The sequence below is a fragment of the Pristiophorus japonicus genome, chromosome 15 (genome assembly GCF_044704955.1).
Source record: "Pristiophorus japonicus isolate sPriJap1 chromosome 15, sPriJap1.hap1, whole genome shotgun sequence".
In the NCBI taxonomy this organism is placed as follows: Eukaryota; Metazoa; Chordata; class Chondrichthyes; family Pristiophoridae; genus Pristiophorus; species Pristiophorus japonicus.
In genome coordinates, this window is record NC_091991.1 from 112606691 (window position 1) to 112633741 (window position 27051).

General features: G+C 45.0%; 2 protein-coding genes across 12 annotated transcripts in view; one reads left to right on the forward strand and one right to left on the reverse strand.

The window, feature by feature from the left end:
* dxo (decapping exoribonuclease) overlaps nt 1–3873 on the reverse strand; it is a 19216-nt gene extending 15343 nt beyond the window's left edge. For 3 of the 7 annotated variants that reach the window (XM_070900809.1, XM_070900804.1, XM_070900807.1), the window contains exon 1: nt 3150–3869. The gene's annotated coding sequence lies outside the window, so the exon portion shown is untranslated. Of the gene's footprint in view, nt 1–3102 lie in introns of all 7 variants that reach the window. The other 4 variants (XM_070900808.1, XM_070900806.1, XM_070900805.1 and 1 more) reach the window with 4 other exon arrangements.
* Nucleotides 3693–26645, forward strand: LOC139280976 (inactive serine/threonine-protein kinase 19-like). Of its 5 annotated transcripts, none has more exons than XM_070900812.1 (7): nt 3693–3906; nt 5349–5465; nt 6149–6294; nt 12418–12653; nt 18810–18907; nt 24551–24698; nt 25634–26645. In XM_070900812.1, exons 1-7 carry the CDS (start codon nt 3822–3824, stop codon nt 25677–25679), a joined length of 876 nt encoding a protein of 291 aa, XP_070756913.1. In that variant the 5' UTR covers nt 3693–3821; the 3' UTR covers nt 25680–26645. The 5 variants fall into 5 exon arrangements, with proteins under 5 accessions (XP_070756913.1, XP_070756915.1, XP_070756916.1 ...); XM_070900814.1 differs by lacking the exon at nt 3693–3906 and adding an exon at nt 4112–4232; XM_070900815.1 differs by lacking the exon at nt 3693–3906 and adding an exon at nt 4245–4344.
* Nucleotides 26646–27051: the final 406 nt, after the last annotated feature.

The following is a 27051-nucleotide window of genomic DNA, read 5'->3' on the forward strand; positions in this document are numbered from 1 at the left end:
GTGCAGTGACCTCTTATGTGGCACCTTATCGAATGCCTTCTGGAAATCCAAATACACATCCATTAGTTTCCTCTTATCCACCCTGCTCATTACATCCTCAAAGAATTCCAACAAATTTGTCAAACATGAATTCCCTTTCATAAACCATGCTGACTCTGCTTGATTGAATTATGCTTTTCCAAATGTCCCGCTAAATGCTTCCTTAATAATGGACTCCAGCATTTTCTGCAATGAGATATTAGGCTAACTGGTCTATAGTTTCCTGCTTTCTGTCTGCCTCCTTTTTTAAATAGGGGAGTTACATTTGCAGTTTTCCAATCCACTGGGACCGCCCCAGAATCCAGGGAATTTTGATAGATTGCAACCAATGCATCTACTATCTCTGCAGCCACTTCTTTTAAGACCCTAGGATGCAAGCCATCAGGTCCAGGCTCCCTATAGTCCCTTAATTATACGCTATTGGGATGTTTTGAGTGTCTTCGGCCGTGAAGACCGATACAAAATATTTGTTCGACGTCTCTGCCATTTCCCTATTCCCTCGTCTCATCCTCTAGGGGACCAACATTTACTTTAGCCACTCTTTTTCTTTTTATGCACCTGTAGAAACTCTTACAATCTGTTTTTATATTTCATGTTTTATCATTTTTTTTAAGTCGTTCTTTGCTGGCTTTTCAAAATTTCCCAATCCTCTGGCCTCCCACATTGTATGCCCTTGTTTTCAATTTGATACCATCCCTTATTTCCTTAGCTAGCCACAGATGGTTATCCCTTCTCTTAGTCTTTCCTTCTCATTGGGATATATTTTTATTGCGAGTTATGAAATATCTCCTTAAATGTCTGCCACTGCTCATACGCCATCCCATACTTTTAGTCTATTTTCCCAATCCACTTTAGCCAACTCTGCTCTCACCTTTGTGGTCTCCCTTTATTTAAGCTTTTTCACCCTCCAACTGAATTCGAAATTCAACCATGTTATGGTCACTCATTCCTAGAGGATCCCTTACTACGAGATCATTTATTAATCCTGCCTCATTTCACAGTACCAGATCTAAGAGAGCCTGCTCCCTGGTTGGTTCCACATCCTATTGTTCAAGGAAACTATCCCAGATCACTCGATGTCCTCCTCCTCAAGGCTACCCTGGCCAATTTGCTTTGTCCAATCAATACGAAGGTTAAAATCACCCATGATTATTGCCGTCCCTTTATTACAAGCCTCCATTATTTCTCGATTTATACTCCAAACTACTGCTATTGTAGCTACTGTTAAGGGGCCTATAGACTACACCCACCAGCGACTTTTTCCTTTTATTATTCCTCATTTCCACCCAAACTGATTCAACATCTTGATCCTCCGAGCCAATATCATTTCTCAATAATGCACTGATCTCGTCCTTTATTAACAGAGCTACCCCATCTCCTTTTCCTTTCAGTCTGTCCCTCCAAATTGTAAAATACCCCTGAATATTTAGTTCCCAGTCCTGGTCACCTTGCAACCACGTCTTTGTAATGACTACCAGGTCATACCCATTTGTATCTATTTGTGTCGTCAACTCATTTATTTTGTTATGAATGCTACGTCCATTTGGACAAAGAGCTTTAATTTTTTTTTTTAAACCATTTTTCCCTGCTTGATTCCTATCCTTCAAATTCACTTTCTACGTTTTTGCTTTCCAATTCCAGCTTTACTCCCCTCCCTGCAGAATCTATTCTCGGGTTCCCATCCCCCTGCCAAGCTAGTTTAAACCTTCCCCAACAGCATTAGCAACCCCCCACCCCCACGAGGATATTGGTCCTAGCTCTGTGGAGGTGCAACTAGTTAATGTTCCAGAAATATTACCAAGACGGTGCATTTTTGCTTCAGTGATAATTGGTGGAATTTTGATATCAGTAAACTATTTTTCTTGGGCAGTTTTTTTCCCTAAAGGTGCTGAATTTTGTTGGGCTAATGTTCCTCTGCTAATGGCTGCCCTCTGGCCCCTCACTCTGACTGGGCATTCTTCACACGCAAGCCTAGGCAGTGAGTTTCAACAGGCTATTTGAACATGGACAGTCATGCTCAATCCTGTCATCCAAGATACACTTTCCAATATTGGTTGCTGGATAGTGATCAGGAATGGGAACTAATTTTCAGGGTTGGAGATCAAATATAGCATCCCAAATGCTGGCTCAGCTTGGATTAAAAACAATTCTATTGAAAGGTCATCGACCTGAAACATTAACTCAGTTTCTTGCTCTCCATCGATGCTGAGTGTTTTCAGCATTTTCTGTTTTTATTTAAGAAAAATATTAATCTCCCTATCAATAACTAGCTCAACCAATTAATATTTGTTATTGTTTATAAAGAATTGTTTCAGCAGTCACGTGCCTTTTCTTCTTCTGCCGATATCAGTTTCATAAATTCAATCAACTGGTTTACACTATGGGAATGTAACTTTTTTTTTAAAAAAACAACAGATCAATTAGTAAACAAATTAGTACAACAGTTAAAATACAGTGCTGAAGCCACAACACTTTTCTTCCCTTTTACAATTAATGAGGAACTCAGGACAACCTCCACTTCCAATTCTCTTCCCCTCTTCTACTAAATGCAATGAGTGGTTACGGAGTACATGCTAGCAGACTGAGAAATAGTTCGCCCAAGTGGCAATGCTTCATGCGTGAGCACAGCGAGTGCGAACCAGTTTGCACTTTTTATATAAGGGCCATCCATTTGTTAAATGGCGTGGCTAAGATTAACAGCAATAGCACTTTCTCTACTTCTGTATAGTGACTAGATCACCAGATGATTCATTACTTGCTGCCAAGAAACAAACACAACCATTATTTGCCAAATGTTATTTATTGACTTATTTACAGGAGAGTTGTCACCTTTTTAAACCAGAAAATTTGGCAAAATCCCAGGTTGCAACTTAAAAAAAAAAATGCCATACAATTCTGAGAAAACCATGTCCAGGAACTACATCAAGATCAACAAAACCTTTTAATTTCAAAATGTGAGACAATTACAGGCTGCATAGCTATAAAGGATCGGTGTTATGACAAAGCAACACAGCCAGAACAACAATCCCTACAATTTCAAAGAACAGTTAAAAGAAAACTGACTTCCAAGTTTAAAAACCAGATGATATAGTGAGTTTATAGACACTGGCCTTTCACTTCTCGGATCTGAGATCAAATCGAGCCGTGGCTGATGGGATGAAAGTCTCTCTCCTCACTCACTCTCTCTGCTGGCTGCAAGAATCCCACGGCAAATGGGTTTGGGCAAAGGTTCAAGCGGGGGGGGGGAGGGAGTGAGTTCACCGCTAAAACCAGCCACTGGGCGGGAGAATATTGCAGTGGTCGAGGGGGCCATTGTTGGCCGAGCAGCCCCCGGGCCGGCAGTGGGAGTGTTTGTTGGCCGCACTTGTCCCGCTCGCCCAACACTAACCTCCCCCGAGCAGAAATGGCGGGAGTCGGGGTTGGATTTCAGAAAGGCGCCATCGCCGGAGGCGCGGGTTAAATCGCCGTCCGCCGCCGCCGCACACACTTTCTCTCTCTCTCAGACACACCCAGACCGCTTCCTTTCGGGGCCTTTCAGCCGCGGAGAGGCCGCGGCCCCTTTTGCTCCAACAGGCCTGTGCTCCCGGGTCTGTGAAGAAGCAGTGGCGGCGGCGGAGCCTGTTCCCCGAGGCCCTGGGACGGCTTCATTGACTAGAAGTGGGGGAAGAGAGAGGACACACAAACTCGCGCTTCCAGCTTGAACACGGTAACGGGGCCTTTCCCCCCTCACCGGGAAATGGAGCAGGGCGCCGCCGGACAGTCGCTCGGACACACGGGGAGAAATGGCGCCTCCCGCCGCCACTGAGCGGACAACCCGAGCGCCACCGCCTTCAGCTTCCGCCCGGAACATCCGCCCCGCCAAACACGGTGTGTCCCACTCCCGTACAAGATCGGCCAATGCTTAACTGTTGGGGAGGAAACAAACATAGTTAAATGTCTACACCGTCAAATAGACCATTTACATAATGCCAGGCGAGGGTTTTGGTTTCCGGTTTTGTTTGCGTGTTGGATTACAGATGGAAATGAACAATTCCCACTCTGGGCCGGGCAGCATTTAGCGGTGCACAACTGACGTCATCCAGTCGTGCCGGCGGGTGTCGCGGGGAGATTGCGTGTCTCGCTGTTGTGGTCGGGGAGGAGAAGCTGCTCGCCTACTGGCCCGGGGCTGACACAGGCCGGGGCACTCGGGGAAGGTGCGAACGGCCGACTCTCCTTCACAGGGGCATCGGGTGAAAGGAGAGGCGGGTTCAGGCCCGCGGGGCGGGGGGCAGCGCGGCCTGTTGTGGGCCACCCCTGTCATTTCAAGTAAACTTCACAGTCAGATTGTTGGTCAGGAGCAAATAATGCTTTGTTGTCACAAGAACATAAGAATTAGGAGTAGGCCGTACGGCCCCTGGAGCCTGTCCCACCATTCAATGAGATCATGGCTGATCTTCTACCTCAACTCCACTTTCCTGCACTATCCCCATTTCCCTTGATTACCTTAATATCCAAAAATCTATCGCTCTCTGTCTTGAATATACTCAGACTGAGCCTCCACAGCCCTCTGGGACAGAGAATTCCAAAGATTCACCACCCTCTGAGTGAAGAAGTGCCTCCTCATCTCAGTCCTAAATGGCCGACCCCTTATTGTGAACTGTGACTGTCATTAATGAGATGCCATGTGACAACTTCACCGCTTCCACTCTGGTCCAACTGGAGATGGCATTTACTTGTGTTTCTTATTGTATCCTCTGAGCCAGAAGGTTGTGGATTCAAGTCCCACTGCCGGGACTTGAGCTCATAATCCAGGCTGATTCTCCCAATGCAGTGCTGAGGGAGTGCTGCTCTGTCTAACGTCTTTTCAACAACTCCCTCGGGTGAATGTAACAGATCCCACGGACACTATTGGAAGAAGAGCAGGGAAGTTCTCCCTGATGTTCTGCCCAATATTTATACCTCAACCAACATTACTAAAAACAGATTATCTGGTCATTATCACATTGCTGTTTGTGGGAGCTTGTTATGTGCAAATTGGCGACTGCATTTCCTACATTACAACAGTGTCTACACTTCAAAAGTACTTTATTGGCTGTAAAACGCTTTGGGACATCTGGAGGTCGTGAAAACTGCTGTATAAATGCAAGTTATTTAGGTGAAATGGCTCAAGTTCTTGTAGAGCAGGTTGAATTGTATTAATTAGCACATGATGTATTATGGATGGTCATTAGGAGCAAATTATGCTGCACTTTGAAAATGACATTACAGATACGGTATATTTTACTGTGCAATGTTTCAATTGCTATCTTTTTCATTTTTTTTCCTTGCAGCAATGGATCGGAAGAGAAACCTGATACCAGACATTTTCCGGCAGGTTAAGAGACGTAAATTTGGATTAGTGGGAAATTTTAAGTTGTTGGATAAGGAGAAAGCACAAATATTTGAAGGTAACGCTATTTATATTCAAGTAATATAGTTATAAAATGCATTCTTTAATTTCATTTGTTGCCACAGGCTCCCATCTCTCAGTGCATTGATTTCAAAATCCTCATTGATAAGTACAGTAGCCTAGTGATTGCGGTGTTCATGAGTTCAATTCCCACCATGGCAAGCTGTGAAATTTAATTTAATAAATCTGGTAATCTGGGCGGGCATCAGAAACCATGCTGGATTGGTGTGAAAACCCAACTGGTTCACTAATGTCTTTCAGGGAAGGGAAGCTGCCACCCTTACCTGACTTGGGCCTACACATAACTCCAGTTCCCTGTTAATTCCTCAAGGCACCGAGGGATGGGCAATAAATACTGGTCTTTCCAGTTTTATCCAATATCCTAAGAATATAAACAAAGTCCAAGCTATTAAAAAAACCCTGGACAATCCAAATGATGACAATAACTGACTTAATCCATACTAGATATTTCTGCTAGATCTCAAATTTTTTGAATCCAGGTTAGTTTATTGTAGTTGAAAGAAAGCCCTCAATAGCTTGCCTAACCTATTTAAAATGCGCACAAATTATAGTTTTCCTTTAGATTACTTCAGTGGTGTAATTATTTTAAAATTATTTTTGTAAAGGATTTTGAAACTGAACAATGACAATTCTTCACTTTTTTACAAATTTTTTTAATAGGTGTGCCAAATGATACTAAATCTGCGCTGATCTTTCTAGCATCCTTGTTCCCCCGTAAGTTATTTGATGATTCTCTTCCACCTATAGTTCTAAAACACCAACTTTACAGCATTGTTAAAGACAAAACCACAGTTGATCGCCAGCTGGTAAGTCCCATCACTGTGTAAAGCTATTGTGTGCGTTGGCTAAGTATGTGGGGAACTGGCTAAGATAGAAATGTATGTATGTTGGCCAATAAAGCCAGTTACATAGGTATGAAGGGCGAGTTGACTAAGTCAGATTGGAAAAAAGGTATGGCAGTAGATAAGCAGTGGCTAGCATTTAAAGAAACATTTCATAATTCTCAACAAAAATACATTCCATTGAGAAACAAAAACTTCACAGGAAAAGTGATCCATCTGTGGCTAACTAAAGAAGTTAAGGATAGCATTAGATTGAAAGAAGAAGCTTATAATGTTGCAAAGAATAGTAGTAAGCATGAGGATTAGGAGAGTTTCAGAAACCAGCAAAGGATGAAAATTTAAAATTATAAAAAGGAATAAATAAACTAGGAGAGAAAATTTGCAAGAAATATAAAAGCAGATTGTAAGAGCTTCTACAATTGTGTAAAAAGGAAGAGTGTAGCAAAAGTAAACACTGGTCTTTTAGAGGATGAGGCAGGAGAAATTATCACGGGGAATAAGGAAATGGCAGAAATGTTAACCAGATATCTTGTATCTATCTTCACAGTAGAAGATGCAAAAAGCATACCTAAAATAAGGGTGAAGAGCTTAATGTAATTAATATAAGTAGAGAAAAAGTACTAGAGAAACTAATGAGACTAAAAGCCGACAAATCCCCTCAACCTGACGCCCGACATCCTAGGATTCTAAAAGAGGTAGCTGCAGAGATGGTGGATGCACTGGTTTTGATCTTTCAAAATTCCATAGATTCTAGAACGGTCCCAGCGGATTGGAAGGTGACAAACATAACACTGCTATTCAAGAAAGGAGGGAGAGAGAAAACAGGGAACTACAGGCCAGTTAGCCTAACGTCAGTCGTCGGGGAAAATGCTGGAATCCATTGTAAAGGAAGTGGTCTCAGGGCACTTGGAAAATCATAACATGATTAGGCAGAGTCAACATGGTTTTATGAAAGGGAAATCATGTTTGACAAATTTAATTTAGAATTTTTTGAGGATGTAACAGCATAGATAAAAGGGAACCAGTGGACGTAGTATATTTGGATTTCCAAAAGCATTCGATAAGGTGCCATATAAAAGATTATGACATAAGATAAGGGCTCATGGGATTGGAGGTACAGTTGGACTCTCTTATCCGGCACCACCCCTCGTCCGGCACCATTCCCGGCCACCAGATGGCGCATGCGCAGAACTCCGAACCCCCACCACAGGTTTCTCATTCCCTTTTTTGGCACAACGGTGAAACCTTTCCTCTTATTTAATTAAATCATTCACCTAAACAGAAAATCCACACACTTACTAGAAAGAAAGTTATTAGCAGGAGCAGAAGCCCCACCCTCTCAACCTAGAGCACCTGGGGGCCCGACGGCCCGCTGACACCTCAGGGCTCGCTCGGCCCGCCAACATCACACTGACTGTCTGATTGACAATTGTTTCAGCCAATCGGCACACACACACACACTGAAAACATGTGACCTCCCATTATCCGGAAATATCCCTTATTCGGAACAGGCCAGGTCCCGAGTGTGCCGGATAAGGGAAGTTCAACCTATACTGTATTAGCATGAATGGAGGATTGGTTAAAGGACAGAAAACAGAGAGTAGGGATAAATGGGGCTTTTTCAGGTTGACAGACTGTAACTAGTGGGGAGCCGCAAAGATCAGTGCTGGGGCCTCAGCTATTTACAATCTATATTAATGACCTAGATGAAGGGACCGAGTGCAATGTATCCAAGTTTGCTGACATAGACACATAGAAAATAGGTGCAGGAGTAGGCCATTTGGCCCTTCGAGCCTGCACCGCCATTCAATGAGTTCATGGCTGAACATGCAACTTCAGTACACCATTCCTGCTTTCTCGCCATACACCTTGATCACCCTAGTAGTAAGGACTACATCTAACTCCTTTTTGAATATATTTAGTGAATTGGCCTCAACAACTTTCTATGGTAGAGAATTCCACAGGTTCACAACTCTCTGGGTGAAGAAGTTTCTCCTCATCTCGGTCCTAAATGGCTTACCCCTTATCCTTAGACTGTGACCCCTGGTTCTGGACTTCCCCAACATTGGGAACATTCTTCCTGCATCTAACCTGTCTAAACCCGTCAGAATTTTAAACGTTTCTATGAGATCCCCTCTCATTCTTCTGAACTCCAGTGAATACAAGCCCAGTTGATCCAGTCTTTCTTGATACATCAGTCCCACCATCCCGGGAATCATTCTGGTGAACCTTCGCTGCACTCCCTCAATAGCAAGAATGTCCTTCCTCAAGTTAGGAGACCAAAACTGTACACAATACTCCAGGTGTGGCCTCACCAAGGCCCTGTACAACTGTAGTAACACCTCCCTGCCCCTGTACTCAAATCCCCTTGCTATGAAGGCCAACATGCCATTTGCTTTCTTAACTGCCTGCTTTACCTGCATGCCAGCCTTCAATGACTGATGTACCATGACACCCAGGTCTCGTTGCACCTCCCCTTTTCCTAATCTGTCACCATTAAGATAATAGTCTGTCTCTCTGTTTTTACCACCAAAGTGGATAAACCTCACATTTATCCACATTATACTTCATCTGCCATGCATTTGTCCACTCACCTAACCTATCCAAGTCACTCTGCAGCTCTCACTGCCACCCAACTTAGTGTCATCTGCAAATTTGGAGATACTACATTTAATCCCCTCATCTAAATCATTAATGTACAATGTAAACAGCTGGGGCCCCAGCACAGAACCTTGCGGTACCCCACTAGTCACTGCCTGCCATTCTGAAAAGTACCTATTTACTCCTACTCTTTGCTTCCTGTCTGCCAACCAGTTCTCAATCCACATCAGCACACTACCCCCAATCCCATGTGCTTTAACTTTGCACATTAATCTCTTGTGTGGGACCTTGTCGAAAGCCTTCTGAAAGTCCAAATACACCACATCAACTGGTTCTCCCTTGTCCACTCTACTGGAAACATCCTCAAAAAATTCCAGAAGATATGTCAAGCATGATTTCCCTTTCACAAATCCATGCTGACTTGGGCCTATCATGTCACCTCTTTCCAAATGCGCTGCTATGACATCCTTAATAATTGATTCTATCATTTTACTCACTACCGATGTCAGGCTGACCGGTCTATAATTCCCTGTTTTCTCTCTCCCTCCTTTTTTAAAAAGTGGGGTTACATTGGCTACCCTCCACTCCATAGGAACTGATCCAGAGTCTATGGAATGTTGGAAAATGACTGTCAATGCATCCGCTATTTCCAAGGCCACCTCCTTAAGTACTCTGGGATGCAGTCCATCAGGCCCTGGGGATTTATCGACCTTCAATCCCATCAATTTCCCCAACACAATTTCCCGACTAATAAGGATTTCCCTCAGTTCCTCCTTCTTATTAGACCCTCTGACCCCTTTTATATCCGGAAGGTTGTTTGTGTCCTCCTTAGTAAATACCGAACCAAAGTACTTCTTCAATTGGTCTGCCATTTCTTTGTTCCCAGTTATGACTTCCCCTGATTCTGACTGCAGAGGACCTACATTTGTCTTTACTAACCTTTTTCTCTTCACATATCTATAGAAACTTTTGCAGTCCGTCTTAATGTTCCCTGCAAGCTTCTTCTCGTACTCTATTTTCCCTGCCCTAATCAAACCCTTTGTCCTCCTCTGCTGAGTTCTAAATTTCTCCCAGTCCCCGGGTTCACTGCTATTTCTGGCCAATTTGTATGCCACTTCCTTGGCTTTAATACTATCCCTGATTTCCCTTGATAGCCACCTTCCCTTTTTTATTTTTACGCCAGACAGGGATGTACAATTGTTGAAGTTCATCCATGCGGTCTCTAAATGTCTGCCATTGCCCATCCACAGTCAACCCCTTAAGTATCATTCGCCAATCTTTCCTAGCCAATTCACGCCTCATACCTTCAAAGTTACCCTTCTTTAAGTTCTGGACCATGGTCTCTGAATTAACTGTTTCATTCTCCATCCTAATGTAGAATTCCACCATATTATGATCACTCTTCCCCAAGGGGCCTCGCACAACGAGATTGCTAATTAATCCTCTCTCATTACACAACACCCAGTCTAAGATGGCCTCCCCCCTAGTTGGTTCCTCGACATATTGGTCTAGAAAACCATCCCTTATGCACTCCAGGAAATCCTCCTCCACCGTATTGCTTCCAGTTGGGTAAGCCCAATCTATATGCATATTAAAGTCACCCATGATAACTGCTGCACCTTTATTGCATGCACCCCTAAATTCCTGTTTGATGCCCTCCCCAACATCACTACTACTGTTTGGAGGTCTGTACACAACTCCCACTAATGTTTTTTGCCCTTTGGTGTTCTGTAGCTCTACCCATATAGATTCCACATCATCCAAGCTAATGTCCTTCCTAACTATTGCATTAATCTCCTCTTTAACTAGCAATGCTACCTCATCTCCTTTTCCTTTTATTCTATCCTTCCTGAATGTTGAACACCCTTGGATGTTGAGTTCCCAGCCCTGATCATCCTGGAGCCACGTCTCTGTAATCCCAATCACATCATATCTGTGAACATCTATTTGCACAGTTAATTCATCCACCTTATTACGGATACTCCTTGCATTAAGACACAAAGCCTTCAGGCTTGTTTTTTTAACACCCTTTGTCCTTTTAGAATTATGATGTAGTGTGGCCCTTTTTGTTTCTTGCCGATACAAAGCTAGGTGGGACAGTAAGCTGTGAGGAGAACACAAAGCTTCACATAGACAGACTAAGTGAGTGGGCAGTGAGGTGCCAGATGGAGTATAATGTGGGGAAATGTGAGGTTATTCACTTTAGTAGGAAGAATAGAAAAACAAAATATTTTTTAAATGGTGAGAAACTTTTAAATGTTGATGTTCAGAGAGATTTGGGTGTCCTTGTGCAAGAAACACAGAAAGCTAGCATACAGGTACAGCAAGCAATAAGGAAGGCAAATGGCATGTTGTCCTTTATTGCAAGGGGGTTGGAGTATAAGAGTAAGGAAGTCTGGCTACAATCGTACAGGGCCTTGGTGAGACCACACCTGGAGTACTGTGCACAGTTTTGGTCTCCTTATCTAAGGAAGGATATATTTGTCTTGGAGGCGGTACAACAGAGGTTCACTAGATTGATTCCTGCGATGAGAGGGCTGCCTTATGATGTGAGATTGTGTAGAATGGGTCTATACTCTCCGGAGTTTAGAAGAATGAGAGATGGTCTCATTGAAACATACAAGATTCTGAAGGGATTGACAGGATAGATGCTGAGAGGTTATTTCTCTTGACTGGAGTGTCTAGAACTCAGGATAAGGGGTAGGCCATTTGGGACTGAGGTGAGGAGGAATTTTTTCACTCAGAGGTTGGTGAATCTCTGGATTTCACTGTCCCAGAGGACTGTGGAGGCTCAGTCTTTGAGTATATTCAAGGTTGAGATAGATAGATTTTTGCAGTCTAGGGGAATCAAGGGATATGGAGATCGGGCAGGATAGTGGAGTTGAGGTCGATGATCAACCATGATCTTATTGAATGGCGGAGCAGGCTCGAGGGCCTGTAGGACGTACTCCAGCTCCTATTTCTTATGTTCTTACAAGTCACTTTATATCCATTTGAATTCCTTGTTCAGTAAAAACAGAAAATGCTGGAAACAGTCTGCAGATCAGACAACCTCTGTGGGAGAGAAGCAGAGTTAACATTTCAGGCGTATGACTTTTCTTCAGCACTCCCTCAGTACTGTGTTAGCCAGGACTATGTGCTCAAGTCCCTGGAGTGGGACTTGAACCCGCAACCATCTGACTCTGAGGTGAGTGTGCTACCCACTGAGCCAAGGCTGATACAGTGACTAGTTATAGTCACCTCTCTAATATCAAGAATTGCTCCAAACTGTATTTGTAAGGTGACCTCAAGGATCAATCTTCATGCCTTTATTGCATGTCACTGCCTAGGTTTACCCTCTAAATAAGTCAATATTGCAGGGTACTGCCAAAGTTGAAAGAACATAAGCAAAGATAAGGCAGATCAGGATATTCAAATCTACCTAAATTTAAAATACAAGTAACCGAATAAATAATGTCAATGTCTTCATTCCTGTATGTTGATCAGAATGAGATGAAGGATCTGGGAGATGTTCGGATTTTCCAGTTTGGATTTGACACGGATGTGTTCGGCGTTGTATTTAGTGAAGATTATAAAAGTAAAGTTTTGGCTGCGACAGCGACAAGAGAGAGTGCTCTAACAGTACAAAGGTTTCTGGAGACCGTGCTGACCTCCTGTACAGATATTGGTTTCAACGAAGATAAAATGCTGAAGGAGTTTTCGTTTCATGACCAAGAAATAACGTGAGTACCCAGGATAATGCAAAGGAATCAAACACGAAAGAATTGCCTCTTGTCTGATAGGAACAGGAGTAGGATTTTCAGCCACTCAAGCCTGTTATGCCATTCAATGAGTACACTGTGTAAGTATTTTTCTGACATGAATAGCCTCTTGAGTTTTTTAAAGTAACAATTCAAACGGGTTTATTTACAGCCATTCTCTTTTAGGAAGTGTTCTGATTTTTGCTCACTGATGGAAAATCATTTGTTATTTTGATCGCAAAAAAACCTAAATAAAAGAAATGGCAGACCAATTGAACAAATACTTCGGTTCTGTCTTCACGAAGAAAGACAAAAATAACCTTCCGATTGTACCAGGGGATAGTGAAGCTCGTGAGAAGGAGGAACTTATTAGGCCGGAAATTGTGTTAGGGAAATTGATGGGATTGAAGGCCGATAAATCCCTGATAGTCTGCATCCCAGAGTACTTAAGGAAATGGCCCGAGAAATAGTGGATGCATTGGTGATCATTTTCCAACGGTCTATCGACTCTGGACCAGTCCCTATGGACTGGAGGGTAGCTAATGTAACACCACTTTTAAAAAAAGGAGGGAGAGAGAAAACGGGTAATTATAGACCGGTTAGCCTGACATCAGTAGTGGGGAAAATTTTGGAATCAATCATTAAAGATGAAATAGCAGCATATTTGGAAAGCAGTGACAGGATCGAACCAAGTCAGCATGGATTTATGAAGGGGAAATCATGCTTGACGAATCTTCTGGAATTTTTTGAGGATGTAACGAGCAGAGTGGACAAGGGAGAACCAGTGGGTGTGGTGTATTTGGACTTTCAAAAGGCTTTTGACAAGGTCCCGCACAAGAGATTGGTGTGCAAAATTACGGCACATGGTATTGGGGGTAATGTATTGACGTGGATAGAGAACTGGTTGGCAGACAGGAAGCAAAGAGTAGGAATAAATGCGTCCTTTTCAGAATGGCAGGCAGTGACTAGTGGAGTGCCGCAGGGCTCAGTGCTGGGACCCCAGCTCTTTACAATATACATTAACGATTTGGATGAAGGAATTGAGTGTAATATCTCCAAGTTTGCAGATGATACTAAACTGGGTGGCGGTGTGAGCTGTGAGGGGGACTCTAAGAGGCTGCAGGGTGACTTGGACAGGTTAGGTGAGTGGGCAACTGCATGGCAGATGCAGTATAATGTGGATAAATGTGAGGTTATCCATTTTGGGGGCAAAAACACGAAGGCAGAATATTATCTGAATGGCGGAAGATTAGGAAAAAGGGAGCTGCAACGAGACTTGGGTGTCATGGTTCATCAGTCATTGAAGGTTGGCATGCAGGTACAGCAGGCAGTGAAGAAGGCAAATGGTATGTTGGCCTTCATAGCTAGGGGATTTGAGTATAGGAGCAGGGAGGTCTTACTGCAGTTGTACAGGGCCTTAGTGAGGCCTCAGTTGGAATATTGCGTACAGTTTTGGTCTTCTAATCTCCTAATCTGAGGAAGGACGTTCTTGCTATTGAGGGAGTGCAGCGAAGGTTCACCAGACTGATTCCCGGGATGGCAGGACTGACATATGAGGAGCGACTGGATCAATTGGGCCTTTATTCACTGGAGTTTAGAAGGATCAGAGGGGATCTCATAGAAACGTATAAGATTCTGACGGGACTGGACAGGTTAGATGCGGGAAGAATGTTCCCGATGTTGGGGAAGTCCAGAACCAGGGGACACAGTCTTAGGATAAGGGGTAAGCCATTTAGGACTGAGATGGGGAGAAACTTCTTCACTCAGAGAGTTATTAACCTGTGGAATTCTCTGCAGCAGAGAGTTGTTGATGCCAGTTCATTGGATATATTCAAGAGGGAGTTAGATATGGCCCTTACGACTAAAGGGATCAAGGGATATGAAGAGAAAGCAGGAAATGGGTACTGAGGGAATGATCAGCCATGATCTTATTGAATGGCGGTGCAGGCTCGAAGGGCCGAATGGCCTACTCCTGCACCTATTTTCTATGTTTCTATGTTTCTAACCAGGCTCCGAGTGTGAAAGACATGCTGAAGCATTGCTTCCATTTGCTTCACGGAGAGGTTTCTCTTTTTTTCATTGTAATGACGGCAATCAGAAGTGTTGTTTATCTGTAAAGCATGCACTCCCATGTTCCGCCACCAGGGAGCTCATCCCCTGAAGTCCCAAGGGATCCCAGCATCCCTTGGGAGCACTGTATATAAGCCGGCCCCTAAGGCCTGTTCCTCACTCTGGAGTGTCTTATTAAAGACTGAGGTCACTGTTACTTTAACCTCCCGTTGTGCAGCCTCATCTGTGTTAGGAACACAACAACTGGCGACGAGAATACGAATCCAACGTAAAGATGCAGCAAACTGGGCATCCTGGAGAAGTTCTCGGAGGGTGAGGACTGGGAAGCCTATGTCGAACGGCTAGACCAGTACCTTGTAGCCAACGAGCTGGACGGAGAAGGAAGCGCTGCAAAAAGGAGAGCGGTCCTCCTCACAGTCTGCGGGGCACCGACCTACAGCCTCATGAAGAATCTTCTGGCTCCGGTGAAACCCACAGATAAGTCGTATGAGGAGCTGTGTACACTGGTTCGGGAGCATCTTAACCCGAGGGAGAGCGTGCTGATGGCGAGGTATCGGTTCTACATGTGCTAACGATCTGAAGGTCAGGAAGTGGCGAGCTACGTCGCCGAGCTAAGGCAACTTGCAGGACAATGTGAGTTTGATGGCTACCTGGAGCAAATGCTCAGAGACTTTTTTGTACTGGGCATTGGCCACGAGACCATCCTATGAAAACTTTTGACTGCAGAGACACCGACCCTCAGTAAGGCCATTGCGATGGCACAGGCGTTTATGTCCACCAGTGATAACACTAAACTAATCTCACAGCACACAAGTGCTGGCAATGTTCATAAATTAACTGGAACTGTGTTTGCGAGCAGAAATGTACAGGGCAGAACCCACGAATCTGCAACTGCCAGCAGGCCTCAAGTGACCCAGATGACTCCGAGTCCCCAACAAAGGATGAATGCAAGGCAATTCACACCTTGTTGGCGTTGTGGAGGCTTCCATTCAGCCTATTCATGCCGCTTCAAAGGATATGTTTGCAAGAGCTGTGGAACAATGGGGCACCTCCAACGAGCTTGCAAATGAGCTGCAAGCTCTGCAAAACCTGCTAACCACCACGTGGCAGAGGAAGATCGGTCCATGGTGGATCAAAGCAATTTCGAGCCTCAGAGAGAGGAGGCAGATGCTGAAGTACACGGGGTGCACACATTTTTGACGAAATGTCCACCTATAATGCTAAATGTAAAATTCAATGGCTTACCCGTAGCCATGGAACTGGACACTGGCGCTAGCCAATCCATCATGAGTAAAAAGATGTTTGAGAGACTGTGGTGCAACAAGGCATTCAGACCAGCCCTGAGCCCCATCCACACGAAACTGAGAACGTACACCAAAGAGCTTATCACTGTCCTAGGCAGCGCCATAGTCAAGGTCATCTACGAGGGCACGGTGCATGAACTGCCACTCTGGATTGCCCCGGGCAATGGCCCCACACTGCTTGGAAGGCGCTGGCTGGGTAAAATCCGCTGGAACTGGGATGACATCCGAGCGCTATCACATGTCGATGAGGCCTCATGTACCCAGGTTCTTAACAAATTTCCTTCCCTTTCCAGGCATTGGAAACTTTTCCGGAGCGAAGGTGCGGATCCACTTGGTCCCAGAGGTACGACCCATTCACCACAAGGCGTGAGCGGTACCTCACATGATGAGGGAGAGAGTGGAAATCGAGCTGGACAGGCTTCAACACGAGGGCATCATCTCCCCAGTGGAATTCAGCAAGTGGGCCAGCCCGATTGTTCCAGTACTCAAAAGTGATGGCACGGTCAGGATTTGCGGCGATTATAAAGTAACTATTAATCGTTACTCGCTACAGGACCAATACCCGCTACCTAAGGCAGACGATCTATTTGCGACGCTGGCAGGAGGCAAGATGTTCACCAAGCTCGACCTGACTTCGGTCTACATGACGCAGGAGCTACAGGAGTCTTCGAAGGGCCTCACCTGCATCAACACGCACAAGGGACTGTTCATCTACAACAGATGCCCATTTGAAATTCGGTCGGCTGCAGCGATCTCCCAGAGAAACATGGAGAGCCTACTCAAGTCAGTACCACACACGGTGGTCTTTCAGGACGATATATTGGTCACTGGTCGGGAAACCGCCGAGCACCTACAAAACCTGGAGGAGGTCCTCCAGCATCTGGATCGCGTAGGGCTTTGTCGAAGAGGTCGAAATGCGTCTTCATTGCAACAGAAGTGGAGTTTTTGGGGAGAAAGATCGCGGCGGACGGCATTCGGCCCACAGACGCGAAGACAGAGTCTATCAGGAACGCGCCCAGGCCACAGAACATCACGGAGCTGCGCTCGTTCCTGGGACGACTCCAACTATTTTGGTAACTTCCTATTGGGGTTAAGCACCCTTTTAGAGCCCCTACATGTGTTATTGCGCAAAGGTGAGAACTGGGTATAGGGAAAAAAACAAATAATTTCTTGAAAAAGCCAGAAACATTTTATGCTCCAACAAGCTGCTTGTATTGTATAACCCGTGTAAAAGACTTGTGCTAGCATGTGACGCATCGTCTATGCGGGCCCGTTTCTCGGTAAAATGTTCCTGGTGGTGGTGGATGCTTTTTTCAAAATGGATTGAATGTGAAATAATGTCGGGAAGCACTGCCACCGCCAGCATTGAAAACCTGAGGGCCATGTTTGCCACCCACGGCCTGCCTGACATACTGGTCAGTGACAACGGGCCATGTTTTACCAGTGCCGAATTTAAAGAATTCATGACCTGCAATGGGATCAAACATGTCACCTCGGCCCCGTTTAAACCAGCCTCCAATGGGCAGGCAGAGCGGGCAGTACAAACCATCAAACAGAGCCTTTAATGAGTCACAGAAGGTTCACTCCAAACCCGCCTGCCCCGAGTACTACTCAGCTACCGCACGAGACCCCACTCGCTCACAGGGGTGCCCCCGGCTGAGCTACTCATGAAAGGGACACTTAAAATCAGACTCTCGCTGGTTCACCCCAACCTTCATGATCAGGTAGAGAGCAGGCAGCAGCAACAAAATGTAAACGATGGCCGCGCCACTGTGTCACGGGAAATTGATCTGAATGACCCTGTGTATGTGCTAAACTATGGACATGGACCCAAGTGGATCGCGGGCACGGGAATAGGGTGCTTGTAGTCAAACTAGACAATGGACAAATTTGCAGAAAGCACCTGGACCAAAGGAGGCTGCGGTTCACAGACTGCCCTGAACAACCCACAGCAGACACCACTTTTTTCAAGCGCACAACACACACCTAAAGGATCAACGACACCACGCTGGAGCAGGAAATCGAACCCATCACGCCGAACAGCCCAGCAAGGCCAGGCTCACCTAGCAGCCCTGTAGGGTCAACAACACTCCAGCCCAGCGAGGGCACAGCCAACAGACCAGAACAGACATTTGTACCGAGGCGGTCCACCAGGGAAAGAAAGGCTCCCGACCGCCTCACCTTGTAAATAGTTTTCACTTTGACTTTGTGGGGGGAGTGATGTTGTGTATCTGTAAAGCATGCACTCCCATGTTCCACCACCAGGGAGCTCATCCCCTGAAGTCCCAAGGGATCCCAGCATCCCTTGGGAGCACTGTATATAAGCCGGCCCCTAAGGCCTGTTCCTCACTCTGGAGTGTCTTATTAAAGACTGAGGTCACTGTTACTTTAACCTCCCTGTGTGCAGCCTCATCTGTGTTAGGAACACAATAAGAAGAATATCCAGTTAATCAGTTTTTGGAGGTGTTTGGTGACCAGAACACTTGGAAGAACTCTTCAAATAGTGCCATGTGTTCATTAATGTCCACTTGGATTAATGGATCAGGCAAACAGGACCTTTGGTTTAATGTCTTGTAAATTTGCATATGGGTTTTATGCAGGTTGTAGACTCTGCAAAACCTTATTCATCGTCACGCGTGCCCATGAAGTAGCTCTAATCTGCACCATGCCAACAGATTCTGTTCCGATAACGTGATCGCCTGGAAGTGAATGTAATGGTTTCCTGGTTACTTTCCTTTTGAAATATTTTCATTTTTGTTGGCAGGCAGCTGGTGAATGCAGGACTTCTTACGGTGAGAGATGTCGGAAGCTGGTGGCTCGCTATTCCAGGCGCAGGCCGATTTGTGAAATATTTTGTGAAAGGCAAGTCCCATCACAACGTAATTGGTGGGACTGTTACTGACGGGCACAAGCTACTTTGAACTCGATCAGAAGGCTGCAGATGGTTTTGTGGTGCTGTTTGTCTCTCAGATATTGTTACTTGATGGCTGAAAATGAAGTTGTGTTGGCCGTGGCTCTGGGTAGCACACTCGCCTCTGACTCAGAAGGTCGTGGGTTTAAGCCCCACTCCAGACACTTGGGCACATAATCTAGGCTGACACTTCAGTGCAGCACTGAGGGAGTGCTACAGTGTGAAACTGAGCTCCCATCTGCTCTCTCGGCTGGATGTAAAAGATCCCAGGGCACTATTCGAAACATGGACACATAGAAAATAGGTGCAGGAGTAGGCCATTCGGCCCTTCGAGCCTGCACCACCATTCAATAAGATCATGGCTGATCACTCCCTCAGTGCCCCTTTCCTGCTTTCTCTCCATACCCCTGGATCCCTTTAGCCGTAAGGGCCATATCTAACTCTCTCTTGAATATATCCAATGAACTGGCATCAACAACTCTCTGCGTCAGGGAATTCCACAGGTTAACAACTCTCTGAGTGAAGTTTCTCCTCATCTCAGTCCTAAATGGCCTACCCCTTATCCTAAGACTATGTCCCCTGCTTCTGGACTTCCCCAACATCGGGAACATTCTTCCCGCATCTAACCTGTGTAATCCCATCAGAATCTTATACGTTTCTATGAGATCCCCTCTCATCCTTCTAAACTTCAGTAAATAAAGGCCCAGTTGATCCAGTCTCTGCTCATATGACAATCCAGCCATCCCTGGAATTAGTCTGGTGAACCTTCGCTGCACTCCCTCAATTGCAAGAACGTCCTTCCTCAGATTAGGAGACCAAAACTGATCACAATATTCCAGGTGAGGTCTCACTAAGGTCCTGTAAGACCTCCCTGCTCCTGTACTCAAATCCCCTAGCTATGAAGGCCAACATACCATTTGCCTTCTTCACCGCCTGCTGTATCTGCATGCCAACTTTCAATGACTGATGAACCAAGACACCCAGGTCTCGTTGCACTTCCCCTTTTCCTAATCTGCCACCATTCAGATAATCTGCCTTCGTGTTTTTGCCCCCAAAATGGATAACCTCACATTTATCCACATTATACTGCATCTGCCATGCATTTGCACACTCACCTAACCTGTCCAAGTCACCCTGCAGCCTCCTCACAGCTCACACCGCCACCCAGCTTAGTGTCATCTGCAACCTTTAAGATATTACACTCAATTCCTTCATCTAAATCGTTAATGTATATTGTAAAGAGCTGGGGTTCCAGCACGGAGCCCTGCGGCACTCCACTAGTCACTGCCTGCCATTCTGAAAAGGACCCGTTTATCCCGACTCTCTTCTTCCTGTCTGCCAACCAGTTCTCTATCCACGTCAGTACATTACCCCCAATACCATGCACTTTGATTTTGCACACCAATCTCTTTTGCGGGACCTTGTCAAAAGCCTTTTGCAAGTCCAAATACACCACATCCACTGGTTCTCCCTTGTCCACCCTGCTAGTTACATCCTCAAAAAATTCCAGAAGATTCGTCAAGCATGATTTTCCTTTCATAAATCCATGCTGACTTAGACCGATCCTGTCACTGCTTTCCAAATGTGCTGCTATTTCATCCTTCATGATTGATTCCAATATTTTCCCCACTACTGATGTCAGGCTAACTGGTCTATAATTACCCGTTTTCTCTCCTTTTTTAAAAAGCGGTGTTACATTAGCTACCCTCCAGTCCATAGGAACTGATCCAGAGTCGATAGACTGTTGGAAAATGATCACCAATGCATCCACTATTTCTAGAGCCACTTCCTTAAGTACTCTGGGATGCAGACTATCAGGCCCCAGGGATTTATCGTCCTTCAATCCCATCAATTTCCCCTAACACAATTTCCCGCCTCATAAGGATATCCCTCAGTTCCTCCTTCTCACTAGACCCTCAGTCCCCTAGTACTTCCGGAAGGTTATTTGTGTCTTCCCTCGTGAAGACAGAACCAAAGTATTTGTTCAGTTGGTCTGCCATTTCTTTGTTCCCCATTATAAATTCACCTGAATCCAACTGCAAGGGACCTACATTTGTTTTCACTAATCTTTTTCTCTTCACATATTTATAGAAGCTTTTGCAGTCAGTTTTTATGTTCCCTGCAAGCTTCCTCTCGTACTCTATTTTCCCCCTCTTAATTAAACCCTTAGTCCACCTCTGTTGAATTCTAAATTTCTCCCAGTCCTCAGGTTTGTTGCTTTTTCTAGCCAATTTATATGCCTCTTCCTTGGCTTTAACACTATCCTTAATTTCCCTTGTTAGCCACAGTTGAGCCACCTTCCCCGTTTTATTTTTACTCCAGACTGGGATGTACAATTGCTGAAGTTCATCCATGTGATCTTTAAATGTTTGCCATTGCCTGTCCACCGTCAACCCTTTAAGTATCCTCTGCCAGTCTATTCTAGCCAATTCACTCCTCATACCGTCGAAGTTACCTTTCCTTAAGTTCAGGACCCTAGTTTCTGAATTAACTGTGTCACTCTCAAACTTAATAACGAATTCTACCATATTATGGTCACTCTTCCCCAAGGGGCCTCGCACAACAAGATTGCTAATTAGTCCCTTCTCATTACACATCACCCAGTCTAGGATGGCCAGCTCTCTAGTTGGTTCCTCGACATATTGGTCTAGAAAACTATCCCAAATACACTCCAGGAAATCCTGCTCCATCGCATTGCTACCAGTTTGGTTAGCCCAATCAATATGTAGATTAAAATCGCCCATGATAACTGCTGTACCTTTATTGCACACATCCCTTATTTCTTGTTTGATGCTGTCCCCAACCTCACTACTACTGTTTAGTGGTCTGTACACAACTCCAACGAACGTTTTCTGCCCTTTGGTATTCCGCAGCTCCACCCATACCGATTCCACATCATCCAGGCTAATGTCCCTCCTTACTATTGCATTAATTTCCTCTTTCACCAGCAACGCCACCCCGCCTCCTTTTCCTCTCTGCCTATCCTTCCTAAATGTTGAATACCCCTGGATGTTGAGTTCCCAGCCTTGGTCACCCTGGAGCCATGTCTCCGTGATGCCAATTACATCATATCCGTTAACTGCTGCACAGTTAACTGCACAGTTAATTCGTCCACCTTATTCTGAATACTCCTCGCATTGAGGCACAGAGCCTTCAGGCTTGTCTTTTTAACACACTTTGCCCCTTTTAGAATTTTGCTGTAATGTGATCCTTTTTGTTTTTTGCCTTGGGTTTCTCTGCCCTCCACTTTTACTATTCTCCTTTCTATCTTTTGCTTTTGCCTCCATTTTATTTCCCTCTGTCTCCCTGCATAGGTTCCCATCCCCCTGCCATTTTAGTTTAACTCCTCCCCAACAGCACTAGCAAACACTCCCCCTAGGACATTGGTTCCGGTCCTGCCCAGGTGCAGACCGTCCGGTTTGTACTGGTCCCACCTCCCCCAGAACCGGTTCCAATGTCCCAGGAATTTGAATCCCTCCCTTTTGCACCACTCCTCAAGTATTCATCTGAGCTATCCTGCGATTCTTACTCTGACTAGCACGTGGCACTGGTAGCAATCCTGAGATTACTACTTTTGAGGTCCTACTTTTTAATTTAGCTCCTAGCTCCCTAAATTCGTCTTGTAGGACCTCATCCTGTTTTTTTACCTATATTGTTGGTACCTATATGCACCACGACAACTGGCTGTTCACCCTCCCTTTTCAGAATGTCCTGCACCTGCTCCGAGACATCCTTGACCCTTGCACCAGGGAGGCAACATACCATCCTGGAATCTCGGTTGTGGCCGCAGAAATGCCTATCTATTCCCCTTACAATTGAATCCCCTATCACTATCGCTCTCCCACTCTTTTTCCTGCCCTCCTGTGCAGCAGAGCCAACCACGGTGCCATGAACTTGGCTGCTGCTGCTCCCCCCTGATGAGTCATCCCCCTCAACAGTACCCAAAGCGGTGTATCTGTTTTGCAGGGGGATGACCGCAGAGGACCCCTGCACTACCTTCCTTGCACTGTTCTTCCTGTTGGTCACCCATTTACTATCTGGCTGTGTACCCTTTACCTGCAGTAAGACCAACTCGCTAAACGTGCTATTCACGTCATTCTCAGCATTGTGGATGCTCCAGAGTGAATCCACCCGCAGCTTCAGGGTGCAATGCAGTCCGTCAGGAGCTGGAGGCGGATGCACTTCCCGCACACGTAGTCGTCAGGGACACCGGAAGCGTCCCTGACTTGCTACATAGGATGTCTCGGAGCGGGTGCAGGACATTCTGAAAAGCGAGGGTGAACAGCCAGTAGTCGTGGTGCATATAGGTACCAACGATATAGGTAAAAAATGGGATGAGGTCCAACATAGTACAGGAGGAGCATAACACGTGTCCGAGCTCTCCTGCCATGACTTAACCCCGAGATAAACTTAATTTGGCAACAATAATGCTAAATGTTACTGATATAGAAAAGAAAAAGAAAAGCTACTTACCAATCACCAGCCAATCACTTACCCCTTTGGTTGTGACATCACCGTTCGATTTCTTTCTACTTTTTTGCCTCCCTGCTGCAGCTGCACCGGCTGGGCCTTTTATAGAATGCTCGCCTCCCGAACTCCCGCCTCTCACGAACTCCCGCTGCTCACTGACGGGCCTTTTATAGGCCGCTCGCTTCCCGAACTCCCGCCTCTCCCGATCTCCCGCTGCTCACTGACGGGCCTTTTATAGGCCGCTCCCTCCCGAACTCCCGCCTCTCCCGAACTCCCGCTGCTCACTGACGGGCCTCTTGTAGGCCGCTCGCCTCCCGAACTCCCGCCTCTCACGAAGAAGAACAGGTGAGTTCTTCCCAGTGTCCTGGGTCAATATTTATCCCTCCATCGCAATTGTTAAAACATATTGTAACATTGCTGTTTGTTGGACCTTGCTTTGTGCAAATTGGATGCCCCATTTCCCTACAAAATAATCGCTACGCTTCAAAGTATTTCATAACAATTAGGAGCAGGAGTCGGCCATTTGGTCCCTTGAGCCTGCTCTGCCATTCAATAAGATTATGGCTGATCTGATCTTGGCCTCAACTCCACTTCCCTGCCCGCTCCCCATAACACTTGACTCTCCTATCATTCAAAAATCTGTTTATTTCCACCTTAAATATATTCAATGACCCAGCCTCCACAGCTTTCTGGGGAAGAGAATTACAAAGATTCACCACTCTCTGAGAGAAGAAATTCCTCCTCATCTCCATTTTAATTTAATTGGCTGTAAAGTGCTTTGGCTGAGGCGGTGAAAGGCGCTATAGAAATGCAAGTTAATTCTTAGTGAATACATTTTTATAAATAAATAAAGTTTATTCAAGAAAATGATAGAAATATTTCAAATCCCATGTTTAATTGTTGTGCAATTACTGTGGCAGTGTGGAATATGGTGTGATGCTGTTGCAGTGTTCCAATCCAGGTTTACACCTGGAGTTCTCTCCCCGTCTTGTGTCAGCATTTCTTCTCCTGGGTGGGTAGGAAGGGTTGGTGCCTGGGCAAGTTAGCCTGGGTTGCTCTTGGACATTGTTCCACAGTTAAACGCCTGCTAAAATATAACCCCCTGTGTTGGTTCCATGTTGCAGGTCGTAAAGCTGTTCTTGGTATGATCCGGAAAGCCAAGTACAACGAAGTTTTGCAGTCGGACCTGGAAACTCGGAAAGTAACCTCTGCAGTAAAGTTGGGGATCCAGTATCACGTTCATGACATCGTTGGAGCAGAGTTGGTGAAATGGTGAAATATCCTTTAAGTTAAATCAATGTATAACATATATATGGTGTTCACAAAGTTACTGGGAATTTGTCTTTAAGTTTTGATGAAATGGAGAGTATCTGAGCTATACGGACCAAGTACGTTCCCTTGGTTCAATTTCCAGTCTCTGCTAAGTCATCTGATCTTAGCTGGGTTGTTACAATTGGCCTCGGCGCCCAAGGTCAGAAGGGAGAAAATGGGCCAAGATGCCTGCTCCTGATCTCTATCCAGCGACCTGTGCTGTAACTGTGTGTCCTCACTGGGCGAAGACTGGATCGGAGCTCTGCCTTGATGGTTGGTTTCTTGCTGCTCTGCCACAGGCTGGTAGGGCCACGTTTGCAAACTCCCGCAGAACTAGTGTCCCATTTCGACGGAGAGACGCTATGAACCTCACGCAAAATTCTGTTTGAAAGGAAAGCTACTCCTGGATGAGTAGTGCAAGGCTGCTGTCAAGGCTGCATTGGTCGCAGCTCACTGAACTGCAGAGGCCCTGGGAGAAGGCCACTTTCATCCCATCATAGCTGGGGGGATGATATGTGACGGACCTAAAACAGAAACATTTTAGGACAACAAAAGGACTATAAATAATGAATAATCTGTTTCAAAAATGTCTTTTAATATATTTGATTTTTTTTGCCAAATTAAAAAAAGGACAAGGATACTGTAACCTCTGATTCTATCGAGTTTTACAGCACAGAAAGGCCATTTGGCCCATTGCACAGTGCTGGCTCTCTGTAGGAGTTATCCACTTAGTTCTGTCCCTTTGCCCTTTAAGATGATTTCATTTTTCAAATACTCATCCACTTCCCTCTTTAAAAGCTATCGTGAAGTGAAAACGTTCCATTTCTATCTCTTGTTACAATTGGGTTGTTGGGGGCTGAGAAGTCCCAGTTTATATATTTTACTTTTCAAAACAGCATACCAACCACGACCGGAACCTTGCTGCGCTTGAACGACACCTGATCCACGGACCTTGACTACGAACCCCAGTACGGACCACGTTTGAGTGATCTTCGTGTTTGGCAAGAATATCATTGACACCAAGAGAGGATGCTGGAAAAAATGGAGCAATTTGGAAGATATCGACATAAAAATCTCCAATATGTTTCTGAAGAATCTGATACTATGCAATTAGAAGAAAATAAACATTTCAACTATTAGTTATTTGCCAAGCCTGTGCAACCAGAACAACATATAAATTTAATATAAAATAAAACTATTTAGCTAAGTTTAACTTAAGTTCAGCGTTATATCGAATGGAATGAAATGTATTTTTTTGATTTTGATGTACGGTGATTACGTGCTGGAAACTCTGAATACAGTGATCATGAAATGGAGAAATAGGTTGTACGAGTTGTACATGTGTATGCTCGATAAGCACTTGCGTTTATTATGACTAAGGCAGAACATTTCAACTGCGAAAGGATTTTGGTGTAAATTGACACCAAGACTGACAGTTGGTAAGACGTATATAAAAACAGAAAACGCTGGAAACACTCGGCAGGTCAGGCAGCATCTGGCGAGAGAGAAACCGAGTTAATGTTTCAGGTCAATGACCTTTCATCAGACCTGGTTTCTACCGCTAAAACATCCTGGGAATGGACAACTTTAACCATTTCATTACTTCTAGCTACAGTACAATTCCATAAGTCAAAAGAAATTACATGAGATTAAACCAAATCCTAAACGTATCGACTCGGGTATCTTACAAGAATGGCTCCTACTGTCATTGGTGCAAATGTGGCTGTGAACTTGTACCTTAACTGAAAATGTAGCCTCTGTTAAATGTTGATATAAGAATAAAATATATTTAATATGAACACCATCTGAAATATGCCTTGTGAATCATGCCATGACTTCACGCAGTACACAATACTTTATGGATGTGTTTGTATTTGACCAATGAATAAAGTTTATTTCTGTAAAGAGCATTATTGTGCTGTGCAATATATATCTGACCCGCAAATGCAACAACTTCTGTTTATTTAAGGTAAGCTATGTTCCCGGTGTCTCACAACTAAGTATATGGAGAACAGATGATGAGCCAGAAAAGATTAGGAATTGGAAAATAGGGAATTCAGGAGAAACTTCTTCACCTAGAGAGTGTTTAGAATGTGGAACTCACTATCACATGGAGTAGTTGAGGCGAATAGCAAAAATGCATTTCGGGGAAGCTGGATAAGCACGTGTGTGAGGAAGGAATAGAAGGATGTGGGATGTGTTGATAGGGTGAGATGAAAGGGGGGGGGGGGAAGGAGGCTCATGTGAAGCATAAATGACAGCATCGACCAGTTGGGCTGAATGGCCTGTTTCTGTGCTGCAAGTTATATGAAAG

Excerpts from the sequence above, each read along its gene's own strand:
- LOC139280976 (XM_070900811.1), top strand. The coding sequence starts at position 5,044 with ATGTGCAAATTGGCGACTGCATTTCCTACATTACAACAGTGTCTACAC. Across the intron at positions 5,174-5,348 it reads TATAAATGCAAGTTATTTAG|CAATGGATCGGAAGAGAAAC; the intron begins GTGAAATGGCTC and ends TTTTCCTTGCAG. Across the intron at positions 24,699-25,633 it reads GGAGCAGAGTTGGTGAAATG|CATACCAACCACGACCGGAA; the intron begins GTGAAATATCCT and ends TTTTCAAAACAG.